Here is a 20,920-nt window from a genome sequence, read left to right as displayed (position 1 = left end):
TCTTTCTCCCTCGCTTTCTCACGCGCGTAAGCACACGGCGATCACGCGATCGCGTCCTCCTCTTAACGGATCGCTGCGAGGCCCGCCCGATGGGATGCATGCGTGAGGCGCAATTCAAAACAGGTGCATAAAAATTCTCGCGCCGAGAGTGAGAGAGAGAGATGCTCGGCGATCGCAGACGTGTGTGCGGTTAATCGCGCTACCACGACGACCAGCCGGAGGATAGAAACTGGAAAACTAAACCGGAAGACGAGCCGCGAACAGGGGAAAAAATCTGCTTTCGCGCGATTTGTAATTACCCGTGATAACCGTGTCGCCGCCAATCACGGGAATATCGCGTTTCCTGCACCGGTGGGAAGAACAAAAGGAGGAAAAAAAGAGCGTAACTCCAGCGGACGGCTGAAGATTACGTGCGATACGCAAATGACACAGGATGGTCGGTACGGGACGAGTCGATATTGTATTATTGCGTGTAATTTGTATTCGTCTCTTCGATGAAGTCGTATATTCTGTGAACAGTGTTTACGTGTGTGCGTGGTGTGTGTATTTGTGCACGTGCGCGTACATGTATCTTTTTCGGGAATAATGCCGAATGGAATACGAATCGCGAATTTGCAAGATTAAAAAGGCGACCACGTCGCCTCGAAACGACGAGGTATTTCCGATCGTGGCTAGCGAAGAGCGTGATTTAAATCGAGATGGTGTTTAGAGCGTGATTTAAACGGGGAGAAACGAGAGTTCTGAATGAACATCGAGGCGGACGTATGATTGTTCCTCGCGGCGCGTCGTTGCCGCAGACAGCTGTGATTAGTTTGTGAGCGATGAATGTGTGCGCTGTAATTATTTGAGATCGGGAAGATTAACATTCAGTATGGCTAGGTAATAACTCAAAGTGCCCGCGATTATGTGGTCAGCCATCGCAATAACGTCTTAATCTATTGTTCCTTTGTTAAGCGTAGTTTCCTAAATAAACTTATCTTCTAGTATGAAGGCCATGCGATAAGGTTGAGCCGTGGCTAATCGAATGCACATACGACGCATAACTACTCAATACCGATGTTTTTATGTAAAATGAATGAACTGAATTTTCGAACATGACAACTTAAGGGCCTCGATGATGCACTTTCGGAGATAAATTTAATCTAGGAAAAAATAAAGCAAAGAATTTCGTGATAAAAGTTTGCTTCTAATCGTGTGTGTAGTCTTGAGATAAAATATCGACACGAAATTTTGAACGTCGAATGAGCACAAGTGTGCCTCAAATCGCGTTAAATTTTAAATAAGATAAGGCGAGATTGAGTGAAAGTGCCAATTTCACACACGGTTTTGTTACAAATATATAAAAAACCGTATAAGCTGTTATTGTGTACTTTTAAAGAACGCTCAAACTTCCTTTAAAAGTTCTGTTAATCTATAAAGCTAATAAAGCATCGGTCATTAACTTACGAGATACAATATTTTATCCGAGGTTGTCATTTGGAACTTTTCACCTCGGAGGCGGGGCAAAAAATGCCATCACTATTACTTCAGATATAAAATATATAATATAACACTGTCTTATTTTTATTTCATAATATTTATTAGAAAATATTTTTCAATGATATTTGTGGTATTAATTAATTTATTATACATAGATACAATTTATACAATGCAATATATATGATACATTTCATTGTACCCGCCCCATTTTTAACCTCGCTCCATCTTAGCTCGATAGTATTTCTAACGAATCCATGAATATATATTTGATTCATGCATTAATAATTTAAAAATAAACGGTCTCTGTTAATGTGACATTAAAAGTAGAAGTTAAATACAACTTAAGCGTCTAATAAGTTGAAATTAAATTAAATGAAGGAGCTTCAAAGAAATATATGCACGTGCAACTATTACCCACGATAGATTTGAGTAAAACTAAACCAGCCGAGAAGAAAAACCCGTCCGCCGAAGTGTGTTTCGCAGGATCTGGGATACGCGAGTTTGTTGTTTAATTTACACGAAGTTAGGTAGCCTTGTAAAACACGAAGCAGGAAGTCCGAGTAATCAGAGGCTCCCAAGGCTAAACTGTCTAGCTGGCTGGTGAGGAGCAAAAAATCAGGAAGATGACGCTTAGCTTATCTCGTCGAGACGCGACGAGGAGATATCATTTATACGCCGAGAATGATGTTCGAATTTTTGTTCGAAGCTGAGCGCGACGGCTCGAGTTTTTCCTCGCTGTAAGCGTTCTCCCTTTGATAGATTCGAGTTACCATAAATCTGCTCCTCGGGGAGCGAGAGAGTATTGTTAATTAAGGAAAGAAAAATGAGGCAAGAAATGCTGAATTATAGGATTCATTCATCTCGTTTACGCGCCTCGTAACGACTTTCGCGAATGGACAAATCAATGTTGTGATTGCGTCAGCGCAATTTTAACGGGCGTACACGACAACATTTTTCGCCGACGTAAGGTCTGTTTTTATTAGAGGATTATATTCCGCTTGGACTCCCTTTTCGACACTGTCACGTGACGCAATGATGTGTTTAGTCTGCCGAATGTTTTACACACTTCGTGCTATTTACAAACGGCGCGGTCTGCTGCTACTCGAGGAAGAGAGGCGAAGATCTACGAGACGCCAAGGAATTAACCTTCGGCACTTGGCGTCGCTGAACGGATCTTTCGTCGCGCACCATACGATCGTGAAATATCGGCGAAATTTTCGGCCTGAGATTCGTCACGATAACTCGATATTCGGCTGATCGACGGTTAACCAACGGCGACCAAATGAACGAAACGCCGTTGAGAATCCAATTTAATCGTTGCGTTCCACGAGCGAAAATTTACGGGGCCCCGTTCGATCAGACTATTTGCGCGATAAATCCTCTTCGTTTATGTCTAATGCCGCGGCCTTGAGTCTATGCGGAAACTATTCTATTTTTCTCCGTGCAGGCGCGGCGAAGCTAGGCTAGCTCCAACTTTAGATCTCTGGCGTCGCGCCAAAAACAATGCGGTTAGCCAAATCTGCGCGTTCCCGTGTATGTTATTGAAATCATCGAACAGCCGGAAGGCATCGAGACGTGCCGTCGTGTTAAACGTGCGACAAATAATGTCTCGACTCTCCCAGACGAATCCGACGCGCGGATATACGGACTCGCTGCCTCGCGCGCGGAAATAGTAAACCCCGCTGATCTGCCTGCTGGGTTACCGGACACGCGAGAACCCAGGAAAATTGAATATTCCGCGGAATTCCGCCGCCCTGCCCCTTTGCTCTGCCCTACACTCCTCCGCGCCACCTTTGCAGGTTTCAAACGTCGTCAACATACACATCGCCCCATTTCTTATCGCGCCTTCCCTGCTTCGAAAACAACAGCGTCGAATCTGAGCCGTTTTCGTTCGGCGCAGAAACGCTCGCACAGGTCCATTCGAGGTTATTCGAACCTGTAAATTCTGCGCTCGAGATCCGAGAGAATTCCCAGTGGATGAAACTTTCACGTTGGAACTTTGCGGAACTTCTCGTTTTATTTATTTATTTATTTTATGCCGCTTTATTTCATTTATACTTTATCGCATTTATATCCAGAATTCCTGTATTCGTACATTCTCGGAAAATATTATCAAGTGATCTCTCTCTCTTTTTTTAACGTTCAGGCTGCCTTAATATTCACCAGCGCTTTGTTCTGCAACTGTATTGTTTGATTTACAATATCCTCTCATTAACTGTCTCTTATCTACAAGAATTATTCTGTTATAATTCTGATTTTCATCTCAACTCTGGTTTGTCTACACGCTTCCAGTCCCATCTCTCTCTTTCCGTCCCATCGTATCTATAAATATGAAAACGTTTTTTTTTATATCGCCGTTAAATATTACAATTCTCTTTCTATATCTATTCGCTCTGTCACATCACTTACGACTTTGTAAGTTGCATTAAATTCATATGTGTAATCTCTGGTAATTAATTAATTGCAATATCTATTATATCTAACATGCGTTATCTTATGTTACTCTCTCTTCACGGTCTTATATCAGCAACTTTGCTTCACTAATGAAGTATTATTATCTTGTTAATCACTTATGCGCTTATTTTAGGTTGTACAATATTCAATAAATGCGATAATAATAATAATTTATTTTACTTATATGCTTCAATTATTTAATTTGTTTTATTTGTTTTACTTATTTTATTTATTTTATATTTTATATCATTAATTTTATTATTTTACATATTATTTTATTTATTTTACATATTTTATTTATTTATTTCGTTGTGCGAGTCGCGACGCCGCTGATTTCCAATGTAATTAACAATAAAATATTATGCAGCTCATTAAGCCGAAGAAGCGCACGGCCCGGCGCGCAGACGTTGTAAATCGGAATTACATAATCGGACGGTGTCTGCGACGACGAGATCCATCGTCGTATCCGCGACATAATTCGCGATTAGGCAGGCACCTCGTCATTATGCGATTTAACCAGACGGAACGTACGTGACTGCACGCGCTTCCTCGTGTTTTTCTATTTCTCTTACGTTTCTCTCCTGTTTCGTTGGAATGTCGCGTGTCCGATTTATCCGTTATCGTCTGTCGCAGCACGCGACACAGCTTCGGCGGCTGCGACGCTCATGTTCCATCTTATAGCTCCCCTGCGTCACTTCCGACATTCGTCACCCGGTCTCCGCTCGACGTTACATAACTGCGTTTGAGGACGAGAGACCCGGATTTCCGGCATTTACTTTCGCGCGCGCATCCCCTTATCGATTTGCAGTTGGACGTTTTCGTTCGACCTTAAATATATCCTTAATTAATCATGAAATTGTGGAAATTAATTTCGCACAATTTTTCTCTGCGTCTGCCTCGTAAATTCGCGAGAGATCCTTCCAAAATAATAAATATGACTAAAAGATATCTCAAAGACGTCTCTTAGATGTCTTACCATTTAAAAGATGTCCTTAAGACATCTTAAGACGTTTTAACCCATTTCAGATCGGGTTGTAAACATTTTGACATCCGTGAAATCCAAATACCGTTTCAGGATAATTGAGACTTCCAAGGAGATCAGAAAATTTAAAATTCGAATTTTCCGACCAGCGTTTTCCCCCTAATATAATCGGAATATTTACCTTGAGTGACACCTGACATACTAATTATATCGTAACTGCAATCGTCATTTTCGACTATTTGAACTTTTGGCAATAATATCTCATCATTGTTTTTTTTTTTCAATTTCTTATGTTTTATTATTTTTAATTAATTAATTAAAAGGGTGTATTTTGCAAGGTTATTTTCCATCCCCACCTATCGCCGGAGGGATGATGGGTGGTGGCCAAGTGAAATTATTTTCTGAGAGGCAAAGGTCCAAACTATATTTCAGTAACAGGATCTGGGTCAGAATGTACTTTTATCATAGATAAAAAAATTTAAATAAACTTGCTGTTTCTATATATAAGAGTAGAGGAACTGGGTTAACGTTCGATCTGGGTTCGTTCGAAATCCCGGCAGATTTTCGAACAATTGAACATCCGGTCTTCCACACGTCACCACCCTCTCCGATCTAAAAATGCGCGCGCGGAGGAAGTTTATGGGTCTAGCTTAGAAAGTTTAAATAAAATGGTGCGCTTGCATTCCGTTCCGCTGGCGTCTCTGTCTTGCGCTCGCGGAATATCGAAAGTCGAGAGAGGCGGCTGGTCCGAGAGCTGGACCAAGCGCGGGGCCGAGGGGCCGAGGGAGGAAGACAGGGAGATCTTTCCAATCTCTTCTCCGGCGATTTGCGTGTTCTCGATAGGCGGGTATCGGGTTTAAAATGACTGGCCGGCCGAAGACGATTGCGTTGCGCGCGTGGGTGCCGACGCGCGGATTGCGCAATCCGCTCCGAAATTCAAATCCCGATTCCACGAAGCGATCAGAGAAGCGGAAAGGCGGACCGAGAGAGTAGTAGTATCCCCTGACGGAACTCGAGAGGAGACCTTATCTCGATTGCCGTCTGCCTCCGTTCTCTTGCGGCGAAAGACGTCGACGAGGGCCGAGAGTGGCCGGAGAGAGAGAGAGAGAGAGAGAGAGAGAGGAGAGAAGACCATGCAAATTGCACGATTTCCATTTCTTTTTCGTTCTGTTTCTCCGCCTTCCCTCCCGCGCGCCTTTCGCCATCCATCTCGCCGCTACCACACCGCGCTACCACCGCCGGCCGACTCGCGGGTCCGGCCAGCGTCGGTGGACTTTTTATTTTACAATTCCGATCGGGGGAAACGGGCATAAGGCGGAATAATTTGGCGCGCGTGGGCAGAGTGTCTTAAATTCTCACTCGAACGTCCCCCGTCTCTCCGAGCGAAGGTGGAGAGAGAGAGAGAGAGGGCGAAGGAGCGAGGGGAACGGAGACACTGTCATTAGGGAAGGCGTATCTCGGATGCACCACGTCGCGACTCGACGCCAGGTGAGACGACGTCGTGCGGCCCCCATGTTTACGCGCTGCTTTTTCTGCGGAGATGTCCCGTCTCTCTCTCTCTCTCTCTCCCCGCCTGTCTCATGTTGTTCACATCATCGTCGAGAAAGCAACGCCTCGTACATTATCCTCCCCCGGACTATGAAAACAATTCCGAGAAGCAGCGGCATTATGCCGGCTATTTGCGCGAGATCGCGTCGCGAAAAATTCGCCGGAGCGCGCTTCTTCATCTCGGACTTCTTCGTGCGACCTAATCCCACCGGTCTCGCGGCCAATCGGCGTCCAGACTCCGCCGGAGACAGAGCGGGCCCTGGAAATCTTGGCTCGTTCGCGACCAGTTTCTGAAAGGGCCCATATAGACTCTTCGTGCCGTCGCTTAGAAACCCGAAGAACGAGAGTGAAATGCGCAGATCCTCCGGCACCGTCGAGTCCTACGAGTCAATCCTTCCCGGCGCAAAGCATCATCAATCTCCGTCGGACGCGCCGGTGGTACATAACACGGCTAATCGCTCGCGGCTTTGCGTAATATTCGCCGCGTTACACATTCGGCCGCTACGTTCGTCGTCGCCGACGTTCACGGTCCCGTGACGCATCGAGCGGAAGGACTCGTGGGTGTCTCGGTCTTTCTCTCTCTCTCTCCGTAAGCATCCCCCATGAGCCGACGAGAGGCGGAGAGACGCGCCATGGACAAGGACGACAAACGAGCGCGTTACAAGTGCGAACAACAATTTCACTCGGCGAGGCCCCGCGTTATTTATTTTGGTACGTCTAGACGCGCGCCAGATTGTCTGTCCGCATGTCCGATCCGCGACGGAGAATTCGGTGATGACGTCAGACAGCCGTTGCACCCCGGCCGTCGCCGCCGCTGCCGTCGCCTCCGCCGTCACCGCCGCCGCCGCTGCCGTCGTCTCTCGCGCGCGGGATCAAATTGCATTGTGTGTGTCTCTCCTTCGCTCACCCTATAACCCTCCGACCGCGCTGTGCGCAGTTAAGCCCGCGTGTCTGCACGCCCGCGCGTGATCGCACGTGGGTACTTTATGTACCCGACGTGTCTTCCGAGTCTAAGGGCCGGTTTCACCGACGACCGACGTCGCTTAACTTTAACCTCAGCTTGATTCTCTCTCTCTCTCTCTCTCTCTCTCTGAGATCGGAGCGAGAAGTGACTATAGTACCGCCGATTCAACACCGTCTCTCCACCGGAGACTAGAGCTAGAAATAGCCAGTTTCACTAACGTCGTTTAATTTTAACCACGCGCCGACTGACACTTGGCCTCTTTCTAGTTCTAGTTCCAGACCGGTCTCTTGAGATATCGTCGGCGTACGTTTTGTTAATCGGAGCACAGCGAATATTGTTAACCCTCGAATAACAAGATTGGGTCGGATCCGACCGGATCCACATTCTAATGCTTGCGCGCGAGCGCTTTGCGAAGCGTTATATTTCAGATATTTTACGTGTGTGCGATATATTTTATTTATTTGGAAATATTCTCGAACTTACTGTGAGAATAAAAGATGCCCGGTCGGAAAAGTTAGTTGAAAAAATGACAAGACGCTTCTACAGGTCGACCCATGTGAACTTTGTTATTCGAGGGTTAATCGTAGCGACGCGCGGGGACGGTCTCTCGTCCGTGTCGTCCTTCGTCATTTGAGGTTCGTACAAATGGGAACGATTTGAAGAAGACGGGCCGATGATTACGGACGTATTTAGGAGAGGCGCATTCAGTCAGTAGAGAAGTCACGCGCGTCCACATGTACGCGACTTAAGCGTGCACCGTGTATGTGCGAGACCGAGCACAAGGTATGGGAAACGTGTGTGCGTGTCCGGGACACCGCAATGCACTTCCTTCGACACACGTGGCCCCCCACCAGACACCGTTGTCGGCCAGACTAGGTTTCAACAGGGGTGAATAAGTGGTTACGTCGTTTGGTTCCGATTCATCGATTTGTTTACCGCCAGCACATTCCGCTCTTTTTCCTTGCATAATCGCCGGTCGTCCCTGACGTCTTCGCGAATCGATCTGTAAAAAAGATGGATCGCCCATGCTCTTCTAACGCGTCATCGCATACATCGTATGTGTACGTGTGACGAAGGTTTATATTAAAATATATAATACGGAGATGGGAAACAGAGATTTCTTTTCCGGACGATCAAAATATCATTAATAGTCGGTACGCTGAGAGTTATGTCGACAGAATAATATTACTCGTTAAACGCTGCATAGTTATCGCGAGCGCGAAAATAGCGCTTACGACTTTTCAGCCGAGGATTCTCCAGTACCATCCGGCCGTGTTCGAATTCACGAGTTCAATTCGCAGTTCGATTTGATCGCGTCACAGCAATTTGTGTTAAGCCGGATGCGAAAATATGGATTTATAGGAATCCGCTCGGGCGTGTCTGTTCTTAATGCAGCTCACATTTCTTATCTTCGAGTACGAGTCGGTATCGTCGGGATAACTTATTATCTTCTGGAAATTGTTATGGATATTTTAAGAAAAAAAAAATATATATATATATTTATACACATCGTTGTCCACTATTGATTTCGGAAATTACGATTCCTCGGATCGTTATTCCGCTCCTCGGAGTTTCGGTACGTTTTCTTCTTTTTTTTTTTTCTTTCCTCTTTTCGGGACTTCGCACGTCGGATTCCCGCCGTCGGCGTGTGTTGCTACGCATCGTATTTTCACGCACGCACGCAGAGGCTGCATTTATTAAAAGCGATACATTATGATTCAAAGATCATATCTTTCGATTCGTCTAGACAGCGGAGAGGGAGACACCCTATAAAGTCGTACGTGGCTGCCCCTGAAACGACCATCCGAATACGACGAGCCTCCTTGTGCATTTCTCTCGTCAGACCTCGTGCGTTCCCGTCGTATACGTTCCCTTACCTGTTCCTCCTTTTTTTTTACCTTGATTTCTTTCGCATTTCGTCGCAACGTTCCCCGAAGTCGTTCAATCGGAGGAACTCTATCTCGCCGAATGGCTGAGACTTCGTGGAAAGAGACGAAGAAGAGGAGAGAAGATCTTTCTCTACCCGTTTCTCTCTCGAATTGATCGAAATATTCGCGAGCGACGCAAAATCCCGTATCGCTGAAGAGATTCCCTGCGACTCGGTCGGCTTTTATCCCGCCGGTGGAAGAATCAAAATCGATTTTTTGGTTTTTTGGCAGCGAAAGCCCGACGCGTTCTCGCTCGTGTTCGCGGTGAAAGGAGAAGCAAATTTTCGGACCGTATCTATTTGCAAGGGACGCAAACGTCGGCATATATCTCTCATGAGATCCTCAGGTGCGGAGAGGAGCCGCGCGCGCGAGCGTTCGTGCAATCCACCTGCCTGATGCGAGACACCGGGCCGACGAGTGTGAGATTTGCGAAATTCGAAGTGACAGCAGTCGCGCTCGAACGTGACGCGATAACAGAGAGACGCCGTGACAGAGGGATCGGGGTAATCGGGAATTTGGTCAGCGGATCAATCCGATTCGACGTGATCCTCTGGTAGTCACCAGTCGGAAAGGCGGATTCGCGCCGAAGAGGAAGAACACAAAGAGGAGGAAGAGCGGTGGCGAGAAGAAGGGGCAGGAGAAGAAGGAGGTGAAACGTCGCGAGGAGAGAAAAGGCTGTCCTCCGCGGGATTTCGGTGTGCGAGGAAAAGGGGTTACCCAGGTTTGAACGAGTGGAGGAGAAAGAGCGGAGCCGTGAGAGGCGGCGGTGGTGGCGGAGAGAGAAAGAGAGAGGGAGAGAGAACGGGGGGAGAGAAAGAGAGATAGAAAGGGAAGGAGAGAGAGAGGGGTAGAGAAAGATAGAGAGAGAGATAGAGGGGGAGGGAGGGACGAAAAAAGGAGTCATCGTAGTAACACCGGCGCGTCTCCTCTCGCGGCTTCGTGGTTGTCTCGGAATTAGTGAGTAGACAGAATTATGTCTGTGAGCTGGCCAGCACGGCTCAGTTGAGACTTACTGCTCAGAGCGTACACACGCATACTACGAATCCTTCCTACTTACGCACCTCGCGCCTTCCTCGTACGATTAGAACTTAGTCCGCGACCGTCTGCAGACCAATCACGGTCCAGTTCGCTAACGCGCCTCCGTACGAAACGGTTTCCTCGTCTTCACGTGGACGTGTCTGTGGAGTTGCCCCGAGTTCGAGAAGCTCCGGCGCAGCTAGGTGACGGAGGGAGAGAGAGCGAACTATCGCGGAGATCTCTCGAGGTCCCACGAAGAAGCACCCACGAAAGCAGGAAGAGCACTCAGAAGACGCGCTCATTTCCCTCCGCGAGGTGAGCGAAATTCAAATCGGAGTCTGACGGGCGACCATCCGACGTCGAGTCGGAGTATCGGTCGACGGACGTTGAGAGAATCGCAGAAAGGTGAGAAGACCGACCGAGAGAGGCCTTTTCAAGGTGAAAATCGCCGATTATTTTACTGCGCGAATTCGAAGATCGCAAGACGTTACCGCAGTTATTCGTAGACTGCACCGGTCGGACGAATTCCACGAGGTTCTCTTCCGAGTGAGCCGGCTCGATTGAATTCACTGATGCGTACGGCATAATTTTCAAGCAGTTTTGCGAGGTACTTTCGAATGCTGTATTATTTACGCACTGATGTTGGTATCGAGCAATTCGGGTGAAAAATTTGCCGCTAATTAGACGCGCGTCACTTGATCGTTCGTTCAAAGCGTATCTTCGCTTTCGGATATCCCCTGTAAACGTCTATAAACGCGGATTTAATAGATTGCCCTTAATTATCGGCGGAAATGAGACATTAATTGTGCCGCTTGGAAACGTGTCTGATCTCTATGTAAAAGTTTCGTAAACTCGAGGCTACTTTTGGAGAACTTGCAGTGCTGTTGTCGTAGTCGAGCAGCATTCGATCGTCGGGTTTTCATTAACCGCGACAATGGGTGTTACGAAATTAGTCACGCTTCTCTTATTGGCGTCCGTCGCGAGCCGCGCGTGGTCTCACCATCATCACGGATATTATCCGGAGCATAGAAAAGAAAACGGTCGCGTGGATTTCGTCGAGCGAGCATCCACTGCCGATGAGACCAGCGAGAAAAGCACCGATCGCAGCACGCGGTCGGAATTATCGGAGAAAGACGAGAAGCGTCCGGACGCCTTAGACAGCAAGGATTCGCCGCCCTTCAACGCGCGAAGGCTCGAAAAGATGCTGGAGAAGGCGATACTGAAGATCATCACGGGCGACCTCAGCACGGCCGACATGCTGCTGCTGAAAAGCTTGAACTACACTTTCGAGGAGATCTTGGCGATCCGCGAGCAGGAATTCAGCAGACGAAAGGACGAGGAGAAGGCGAAGAAATTCTACAATTCCATGCTGATCGAGCAGTCCAACGACCCCGACGGCGAGGTGTCGAGGAGCGAGAGGAAGAAGAACCGATACAAGGAGAAGCTCTCTTTCGACGACTTCGACTTTGACGCGTACAACCAGGAGGCGACGATCGACTACGAGAATCTGGCCACCAAGCTCGAGCAACAATCGTGGCCCGAGCCGGCGGCTCTCGATTACGAGGACGAGTTGAAGAGCTCGAAGGAGCAGGACCAGTCGCGAAACGTACACCGGAGCTTCGACCGCGCCATGGAGCCCCACGTGATCTTCAAGATCCGCTATGACGATTCCGAGTTCGACTCCGGCTCCAACGAGAGGCCGAGACTTCGAGACGCCTTCACCTCGAAGGACCTGAAACATCGCACCCCTTCGGCCTTGAGACACACCACCACCAAGAACGTCGCGAACTCCTTTCACGCTTCGTCATTGTCTTCATCTTCTTCCTCTTCTTCTTCACCTTCTTCTTCGACTGCTGAACACACTCCACTTCCCGTAGTATATCAGATGAGGAATCTCAGAGACGTCAAGTCGGATTATCTTAAGAACCAACATTCTGTCGCCATGACGGCGTCCTCGGCATCTAACGATACTGTTGTCACAAACGCCGCGTCTAACGCAACTACTTCCGACGCGACAACGGATTCGGTGGACGACGACGATTCGTCCGCCAAGAAGATCGGCCAGTACGAGGGGCTGGAGTGGGTGGAGGATGACGTTTACAAGGTGATACCCTCGTTGGCGGGCTCACTGACTTACGAAGACAGCGATGAGAACGGAACGTCGGACTACGAGGAATCAAACCTGGCCTACCTTTCGGACGAGAACGAAAATGACACTTTGGAGTACCGAAACGATACTCTGGAGTACCAAAACGATACCCCGGTGAGGCTGTTTAATGTCAACGCGTCCATGGAGAAAGTACCATTGACGAATCAGTCCACTCGTCACCAATTGGCGGCCGCTCATCGTCAGAAGTAAGTTGAAACGAGAGAACAGATCGTGGAGAGATGGAAAGAGGCGAATCGCCGAGGAAAGCCTTAGCGGAATGGTTGGCTTATCGGTTCAAGACAACCTTTCTTGCCTTAAGTCTTTGTCTTTAAGTAACGCACGATGACCGTCTTGTGTCTCGAGTCTTGAATGAAAAATAAACGATAATTTCAACAAAGATCGACGGCATAAAATCTTGTCTTGAAGGTACAAGTTAGCAATTCTGCCGAAACCCTAACGCCCGTCGAGACTGATCGCTTTACTGCAAAGTCAAACGCGTTATTTTAGGACTGAGCATTTTCTTATGCATTTCTTACCGCTTCGCTTGCCGTCACGTCATTTAACACGACGTACGATCACTGGACGTGTTAACTCGTAATTTAACACGATTGATGAACCGTTTTAAACGGCGTAATCTAAAACGGCGCAAGAAACACGTAAAAAGAGCTCCGGTCAAATGTATCGTTTTTCGACGTTTACGTGTGCAAAAGTAACACACTCGGATTTGTACAGACGTACAGGCTGATTTTCCTCGGCGATCGCGCGCCTTTTTCACCTGCCGGATCACAACTTCCACTAAATATCGTTCGTTCATCACACGCTCCGCTTTCCGCAAAAATCTAATATTCGCAACACGCGTGCACTCACAACATGTGCTTGTACCTGCAACGTGTTGTATCCGCAACATGTGCTTCTTGTGTCTTCTAGACGAAGCGTAACCCCTCAAGCTTCGACAGGTAAGCGCCTCCCTGGAGGCGCTCACGGGCAAGGGCATGCCGTGCACTTTTCTTCTAGACCACCCATTTTTCACCATCGTTGCTTCACGCAGGTCGTGTATCTCTCTCGTCGTATCTCGCATGTGGCTTGCCGTTCTGCGTTCTCCGCGATCAAGTTGTTAGCTCGTTCTCGCTTGCGTCTTAAAAGGAATGCGTCGATCGCGTCCGGATGATTTTCGTTGACGCCGCTCTGCTAATTTCGGCAGTACGTAAACACATATTTCATTCGCATTCACCACGTGGTAGCGGCGGCGGCGGTTCTCGCCGATGCGTCAACAGGAGGTTGCGAAAATCTCATACATGTTATCGCAGTATATTCACTCCACATATCTCTCTCTCTTTAGTGTGCGATCCGTTTCATAATGTCCTCACGACGCAAAACCCCATCGCGATCTTGCATAATCGATATTCCGGAGCAATTTCAATTTCGAAGAGATCGCGATAGGATACGAGAGAAGGTAACCCAGGATCGTCTTGCGCGAGTTCGTCGCTGCGATATACGTCAGTTAAATCTTTTTCCTTCTATTCCTATAACACGCCGCGTGCCGCTTGATTATCGCGAACGCGCCGCATGAATTTGTAGTATTCCAGGCGTTACGCACAAGGCGAGAATCCACCGACGACGACGACGACGACGGCGGCGGCCGGCACCGGCGTTCTCAGCAAAACGTTGCCCCCGTCACGTAAAAATATCTCGATGCACCGATAAAAGTCGCGGGAGAGGAGGGGGGGAGGGGGGCAAAAAAAGCAGTGCGGCAGTGCGCATAGGGAAATTCCGCGCTATAAGATCTTCTTCCACACGCCAAGTAGATAATACTCGGCGCGTTATTTTTATTTATTTTTTTTCGTTCGATCTGTCTTTTTTGCGCTATCCACGATTCTACGTCGCACTAGGAGAGCAGCGCGCGAGAATGACGGGAGGGACGCACTTTAGCAATTTCTCATTGCTGAGACAGAATTGTGCCGAGCGCGTATCGCGCTGGTGCGAGAAATCTCTCGAATCACAGATAGCTCGTAGATTCTCTGCGGACGATGAGACGATGCTCGCGGGGAACGGCTTTGCACTTGCAGGAGAGAGAGAGAAAGAGAGAGAACCGTCGTCCCCGCGACACGCGGATAAATCCGAAATCGTAAGCGGCGATATAAAGTTTTCGCGAGGGACAGGTTTAGGACAGCGCTCACACGCGCCAGGAAGGATACGCGGTGGAAATTCCGCTGCGGTCTCTAGCTGCGTTTTTAAATCGCCCTCTCCCGCCTTCCCCACGGCCGCTCACAGCCCCACTCGTACGGGTGCGCGGGCGTTTCTTTTATTTTATTAAGTCTAGACGCGTAAATGCATTCGTGCCGGCACTGGCGTAGCCCGTCTCTCTCGAGAGTCCTCCGCCGCGCGCGTGCTGTTGCCGATGCATTTGTGCCTCGCACGATCGTGCACGCGGTTGCATCGAATCCTCCGGCTATTATCCTCCTCCTCGAGGGTTCGCGCGCGCACGTGCACTCGTACACCGACAAGAGAGAGAGACTGTCTCCGCTCCTAATTCCACATCCACCCGGTTATCGCTCCGATATCACGAATTTTTATACGTCTGCGCGCCGGACTGCGAGATTTGAGCCCGCCTCGGAATTTCTTCTCGATCGCACACACGACTCGCGCGCCTTATCTTAAGCACCGGTCTGCCCCGGCCCTATAATTGTTTTACGATAAGCGATTCCCCGTGGAGCGCGCGATAAGCGTGGAACGCACGGCCGAAACGGCGGTAGGGAGTAAAAGGAAGGAGAGGAACGGGAAGGTGTCACGTCTGGGCATCTGGAACGACGAGCCTCCGGCTCTCTCTCTCTCTCTCTCGCGACGGGACACAATAGGAGCGCGCGCGAGAAGCGACGACCGGCGACGAGAGTATCGTCTCTCTTCTCGCGCGAGCGAGTCGCCGAGTGAGTTGAGCACCCCCGTAATCGCCGGGTGTCTAGTCGGGCTGCAGTTAGAACTCTCTTACGAGGTTACGTAACACATTTCAATTTAATGCGTTGACCTTGTCTATGCGTCTCTCTTCCTATGTCGACGAGGACGGAGTGACGGCGCGCGCGACGGAGAGCGAGAAGGAAGTTTTCGCCGGTGATCCCCTCGCCCTCCGTTCTCCTCCCTCCGCGCCTCCTGCATCCCGCCGCAGCCGTCGTACCGCCAGACGGTGCAATGTGCATTTTTACGGACGGCCCAATCAGGCCGCCACGCTGGTTACGCGTCGTCGGCCTATCGCGTCGCGAGGAACCGTTCTACGCTATTCTCTCTCGCTCTCTTTCCCCCTGCTTTTTTCTCTATCGAATCCCTTCTTTTTTCTCTCTTTTCTCGTCTTTTCTTTCTGCATGCTCTAACCGACATTCCGACGATACCGGGGCGTGAAAATTTTCGCCGGCGACCAGGCTCTTTTTCTCCCTGGTTTCTCTATCTAATTTCGAACGCTAATGGCCGATGCTCCCGGCCGTGCTCCAGTGAATTTCATTATCGCGACACCCGGCCTAGCGAGGCGAGGCGAGGAGGATCCGCCGGCGGTCCGCGTACACCGCCGGTTCTCATGATGCAACGGCCTCCAGACTCTCCAGGTCCTTCCCTTTCCCAGACGGCGGACAGACGTGGCACGTACGCAACGAGCCGGCGCGAAACGCGTGACTTGGCCGCAGCTAGATTAACGAGCATGCCTAGAATCGAACATGAGGGGGCCTCGGTTATACCGTAGCCGAGATTTCGCAGAAGAGCGCCGTAATTTTTCCCCGCTGTCTCCACCGCGGGGCCTTACCTTCGCATAATCTGGATCCTAGACGAAATATATCAAGGGCGATCATTCTACGTGATGTTGAGCTTCGTTAAAGAATAATTCACCGGTTCCCTCGAAAAAGAGCGAGCGGAAGAGAGAAAGAAACGGTCCCTAGATATTCGAGCCGACACATAAAGAGGCTCTTAACGACTCTTCCCAGACGGCGGGGAAAAAATGGGACAGACCCGCGGGACTTAAGGACGAGGTCGCTGTCATTGAGAAAATTCTTGTCCTTGTGCCGCGCTCGGGATTCGTTTCTCGTGGCGGTCGGACGCCCGCTCTTTTCTTCTCGTCCTCCTCCCCTGCGTGTCTCTCCTTCTTCTTTTCTTCTCTTTCCCGTCATTCAGGGAAATGCATTCCTCTGGTTGGCGCTCGCGCAGCCAACGAGGTCGTTGACGTGGAGGCTACGCTGAAATCTCCGAGTGGGCGTCGAACACGGCGGTCCTCATCGATGACGTAGGGAAACGACGCTCATCCTCCTCGTCCCGTCTCCTTCTTTTTTCCATTTCGTTCTGGATAAGTCGCACTTGGAAATCCGTCCCGCAATTTCGCGATCCCGATCGTCACCGATGGTCTTTCGAAACGCCGTGCCTGTTAACGAAGGTTTCGGGGAGACCCCCTGGCCGAGAGTCAGCGAGTTCTCGTCGAGAAGTGCAGACTCCACACGTGCCGTAAACACGAGAATCTGCAAATTAGAATAGCTCCGAATAGCGAGGGCGACCGATACGCGTCGGGGAAAGGCGTGAAATTCGAGTCACGCGAACGTCCAGTGGCGAAGAAAAAGTCTCCGGGCGAGGTAGGGCGATGCAAATGAGCTGGCCGAGACGTGGCTGGGAGTGGACTTAAGATTCGAGACGCGGCTTGAAAAAAGTTAAGGTTCCGAGACCAGACGGAAAGCCGAGGTGATTGGGGTGCCGGTGTATCCGCCGACTGTCTAGCCGCTGTCTGCAACGTGTAATAAATGCCTCCGAGCCGTACCGTGCTTCTGTAGGTCACTGACCATCGTCCGTTGGCCCGCGTCGGCACCCGGAAGAGTTCAACTCGAGTCGTGAAAATTCTCATGCCGGCAGACGCGAGGCGCCGTTGCACCAGGTCGCTAGAGAGCCGTTCCGGATCGCGTCCTTCCGAGATTCCCGCTTCATTCTCACGCACCGCGCTCCTCTCGGCTCGCAGAAACATTCCGCTGGCATTTAAAACATCTAGGGCATCCTTTAGATATCTCTAGCGGCGCGACAGACGTTCGAGATGTCTGGGCTGCTGCCCGATCTGGAGCGAGCTATTCTAGATCGGATCAGAGCCGCGACCGAGCACATACCTTGACACAAATTTCTGCTTTATTGATCAACGGAGCGGGGAATAATCCTCGGTCGCCGTTTGAGGCGCCTTGACTCGAATCTTCGCTTTCTTGGCTCGTCCCCCGTGGGAAACACTCTCTGCAACTTCGTGCGAACGGAATAATCGCGGCTCTTACTAACGCACGACTTCCCATAGAACTGTGAGATGGGTTCGCTTGCGTTTCGCTGTTCACGCAGTGTCTTGAACGCGCTTGGCATGACATCGTACGTCATTTAGGCGCTCTGCAATACCCTAATCAACTTTGATCCGTCTGTGCAGCGAGAGTCAGAAGATAATCGAAGAGATTAAGATGCGGGTCCTCATGTTCACTGGAAAATTGAACAACACCACCAGCAAAATTGATCGCGAGAAACTCACCATGTTTTCGCCCACTTGTGAGTAGCTCGATAATTAAGGGGTTAATCGTGTTAGGCGCGCATCTTGAACGCACTTATCTACATCCTTTGGGATGTTGTGTGCGGAGCAAAGAAGAATAAGTAGTATTATCTAAGAGAAAAGCGAGAATAAATAGCAGCAGCGGCCTTTTTTCGAATATTGGAAAGAGCGTAATCCAGTAAACACCAACTAACAGTAACGTAACATTAATGTTATAATTCCCCACCAATACGTAATATAATATATAATATAATATATAATATATATTTTCTACCAATATAACTCGCTGATATCAATGCAATATAACGCGTGTGTTACGTAACAGATAAATTGTTGAGTGGGAAATTATAACATTAATGTTACGTTACTGACTGAGTAGGTGTTTATTCGAATTCGATTCTTCATGTAGGCCAATTACCTCGAAACACGGACTTCGAGGCGTGGACGGATCCGTTTTTGATGAACATGCATTTCCAATTGAATCTGACTGCCGGCGACGTTGTCGCCGAGGCGAAATTGCGAATCTACAAGTTGCCGCAGGAGGATCTCGTGACCTCCGTGAGCGGAGACTTCAACGAGGGCGAAGTTCGCGAGAAGAAGATCAGAATATCCGTTTTTTACTACATGAAGTCCCTCAAGACATATCGATGTGAGTGATGAGACCGTTAAACCGGAACGCCGAAGGGGTGATCTCCCCGCGGCGCTATTTCGAGAATTCGGAGGACTTCGATTTTTTTCGTTTCTCCACAGCGAAGAGATGGCTGATGGATTCTGTCTTGACGCCCCTGACGGCCAACGGTGGTTACTTAGTGCTGGATGTGAAGGAGGCCTTGAAATTTTGGAGACTGCCTTCGCGAAATTCGCATGGCAACGGTAGCAATCACGGCCTGGGGATTCAGATAGAGGAGCAGGCCGACGAGAAGAAGCTGAAACCGGCTCTGTATATCCAGCAGCCGTCCTGCGGTGACCACGATTCGGATCAGAAGGCATGTGAGTGTGTGGCCTAACAATACTAACTCTTTTTTTGGAGTCTTGAATTGCCTTGGTATATTTTTCCCATTTTTATTTCGTGTGAGACTAAACAACGTGTGCAGTAACACATGAGAAGCAACGGTGTGTTCACGTAGAGAACGTAATAGATGATTACTTTTTATACACACGCACATACATATGTACACACACATATATACATATAGATAATTTGAATAACGCATGGCGAGTAGATTTCTTCACATGCCGGATGCATGCTCGCTCACGTGTTCAAGTTTTTTTTCCGTAATTCGATCGCCCGTTAAACGTGGAAGTGAAATTATTGAACTCTCTTCCCGCGAAAATTCGTGCTTTCGTTCGTTTGCTGTTGCGCGCGTGTATTTGGATCAGTTCACTCGTAGGAACTTCGACGATTTCGGATTCTCGTTTCTGAAAATCTGACTTTTTCTTTATACAGCCCAGCGCATACCCGCCCTCTTCGTTCGAACCTGTCCTCATTACGTTCGTCTCGTAAACGGTGAGAGAATCATATACAATTGCAGCCGTTAGACAGAGGTGACAAAGCCCGGATCGGATCGAGAAACGAATTCGTTTCGACGCGAAAGAAAGCCGACTTAAATTATACGTTGTGATCGTCGTCCTCTCGAAACACTTGCCATTAGCAGGCGAAGAGACATATATGTGCAATTTATTGTTAAAATTTAAGGGGAATATGTGAGAGAATTAGAGATTCCTTCGAATTTTCATCTAGAGATAAGTCCCGCAGCAGTAGAACTTTTAGCATTAGAAATCGAAAGGAGTTTTTCATAACGATGACAAGGAGAATCTCGCGAAAAAAAGCAATAACGCGATCTGAGACCGGTATTTATAATTGGAAATTATTTGCATCCTTTGTTTGAGAATATAATTACAGATTTGGACACTGTCACGTACAGCGAATTTGTAAGAAAATACATGGACAGTACAGGTATAGATAGACGAATAATCAGAGGTCCGTGAAGCTATGATTATTTATCAAATAATGACAGACTAATAGAAAAAAAAAACCAGCCAGGGAAAAAAAATAGCGAAAATATTGCCGAATTTTGCCACCGAATCCAGTATCGTAATAACGGGTTAACGTATAGATAGAAGTAGAACCAGAGCCTACCGAGCGGAATATCTCGTTGCCGTTTCTTATCATGGAAGAACGTAGCTTAAACGACGGCAGCTTAGTTGTAAAAATAAAGATAAGGTCTTGTAGGGGTTTTCTATGGAGACTGCTATTCGGTATTAACTTAAGAGAGAGAATTATTTATACGCAACAATATAGGGTAGGGGTCTCATCATAACACTACTTGTACGTTAAAGTACACTATCTGCGATTTTCGCATCATAATGTACATACGATTAGGTCCAAAGTAGCGATATCGACGACTTATATGCATTTGCCTACAATGTGTCAACACGCCCATGACTGATGTAGCCACAAATGTGTGTGTGTAAAAGAGTTCAAGATTATATATATATTAAGTATAGATTTTATATTAATTAAGCAACCTGGAACTCTTCCGAGTCTATCAATTGTAGTTGGGTGAATTTGTAGGGTATTTTTTGCGAGTACGTGTCGCGGTAATAACCGCAATCAGAGTCGGGTGTCTCGAGGTCGCAATCGGATTAACTCGATTCCCTCCTTGCTAAAAACCCATGCATCGTATGTCTTGTATGTACGAATAAAGGAGGCGCAATTTCTTCGTCTTGACGCTCTCTACGATACACCGTCGTTGTATATAATGTAAATTTCCATGTCATGTTGCAAACAAATAAATTCATTTGCAGTAATATATATTTAATGTATGTCTAACAAGAAAAAGAATCTCCACCGTTTCCTGTATCT

At 48.3% G+C, this 20,920-nt stretch overlaps 1 protein-coding gene across 2 annotated transcripts; it reads left to right on the top strand.

Annotated features, from left to right (window-relative positions):
• The first annotated feature begins 10,256 nt into the window (after positions 1-10,256).
• Positions 10,257-20,867, top strand: LOC106745924. Of its 2 annotated transcripts, none has more exons than XM_014621942.1 (5): positions 10,257-12,727; positions 17,938-18,053; positions 18,464-18,703; positions 18,805-19,044; positions 19,502-20,867. In XM_014621942.1, the coding sequence occupies exons 1-5, from the start codon at positions 11,307-11,309 to the stop codon at positions 19,591-19,593; spliced, it is 2,109 nt and encodes a 702-aa protein (XP_014477428.1). In that variant the 5' UTR covers positions 10,257-11,306; the 3' UTR covers positions 19,594-20,867. The 2 variants fall into 2 exon arrangements, with proteins under 2 accessions (XP_014477428.1, XP_014477429.1); XM_014621943.1 differs by having other exon boundaries at positions 10,258-12,727; positions 18,805-19,040.
• Positions 20,868-20,920: the final 53 nt, after the last annotated feature.

The sequence above is a fragment of the Dinoponera quadriceps genome, unplaced genomic scaffold (genome assembly GCF_001313825.1).
Source record: "Dinoponera quadriceps isolate SergipeBrazil2010 unplaced genomic scaffold, ASM131382v1 scaffold1872, whole genome shotgun sequence".
In the NCBI taxonomy this organism is placed as follows: Eukaryota; Metazoa; Arthropoda; class Insecta; order Hymenoptera; family Formicidae; genus Dinoponera; species Dinoponera quadriceps.
The sequence above is the reverse complement of the archived record's forward strand: the minus strand, read 5'-3'. Positions and strand labels throughout refer to the sequence as shown.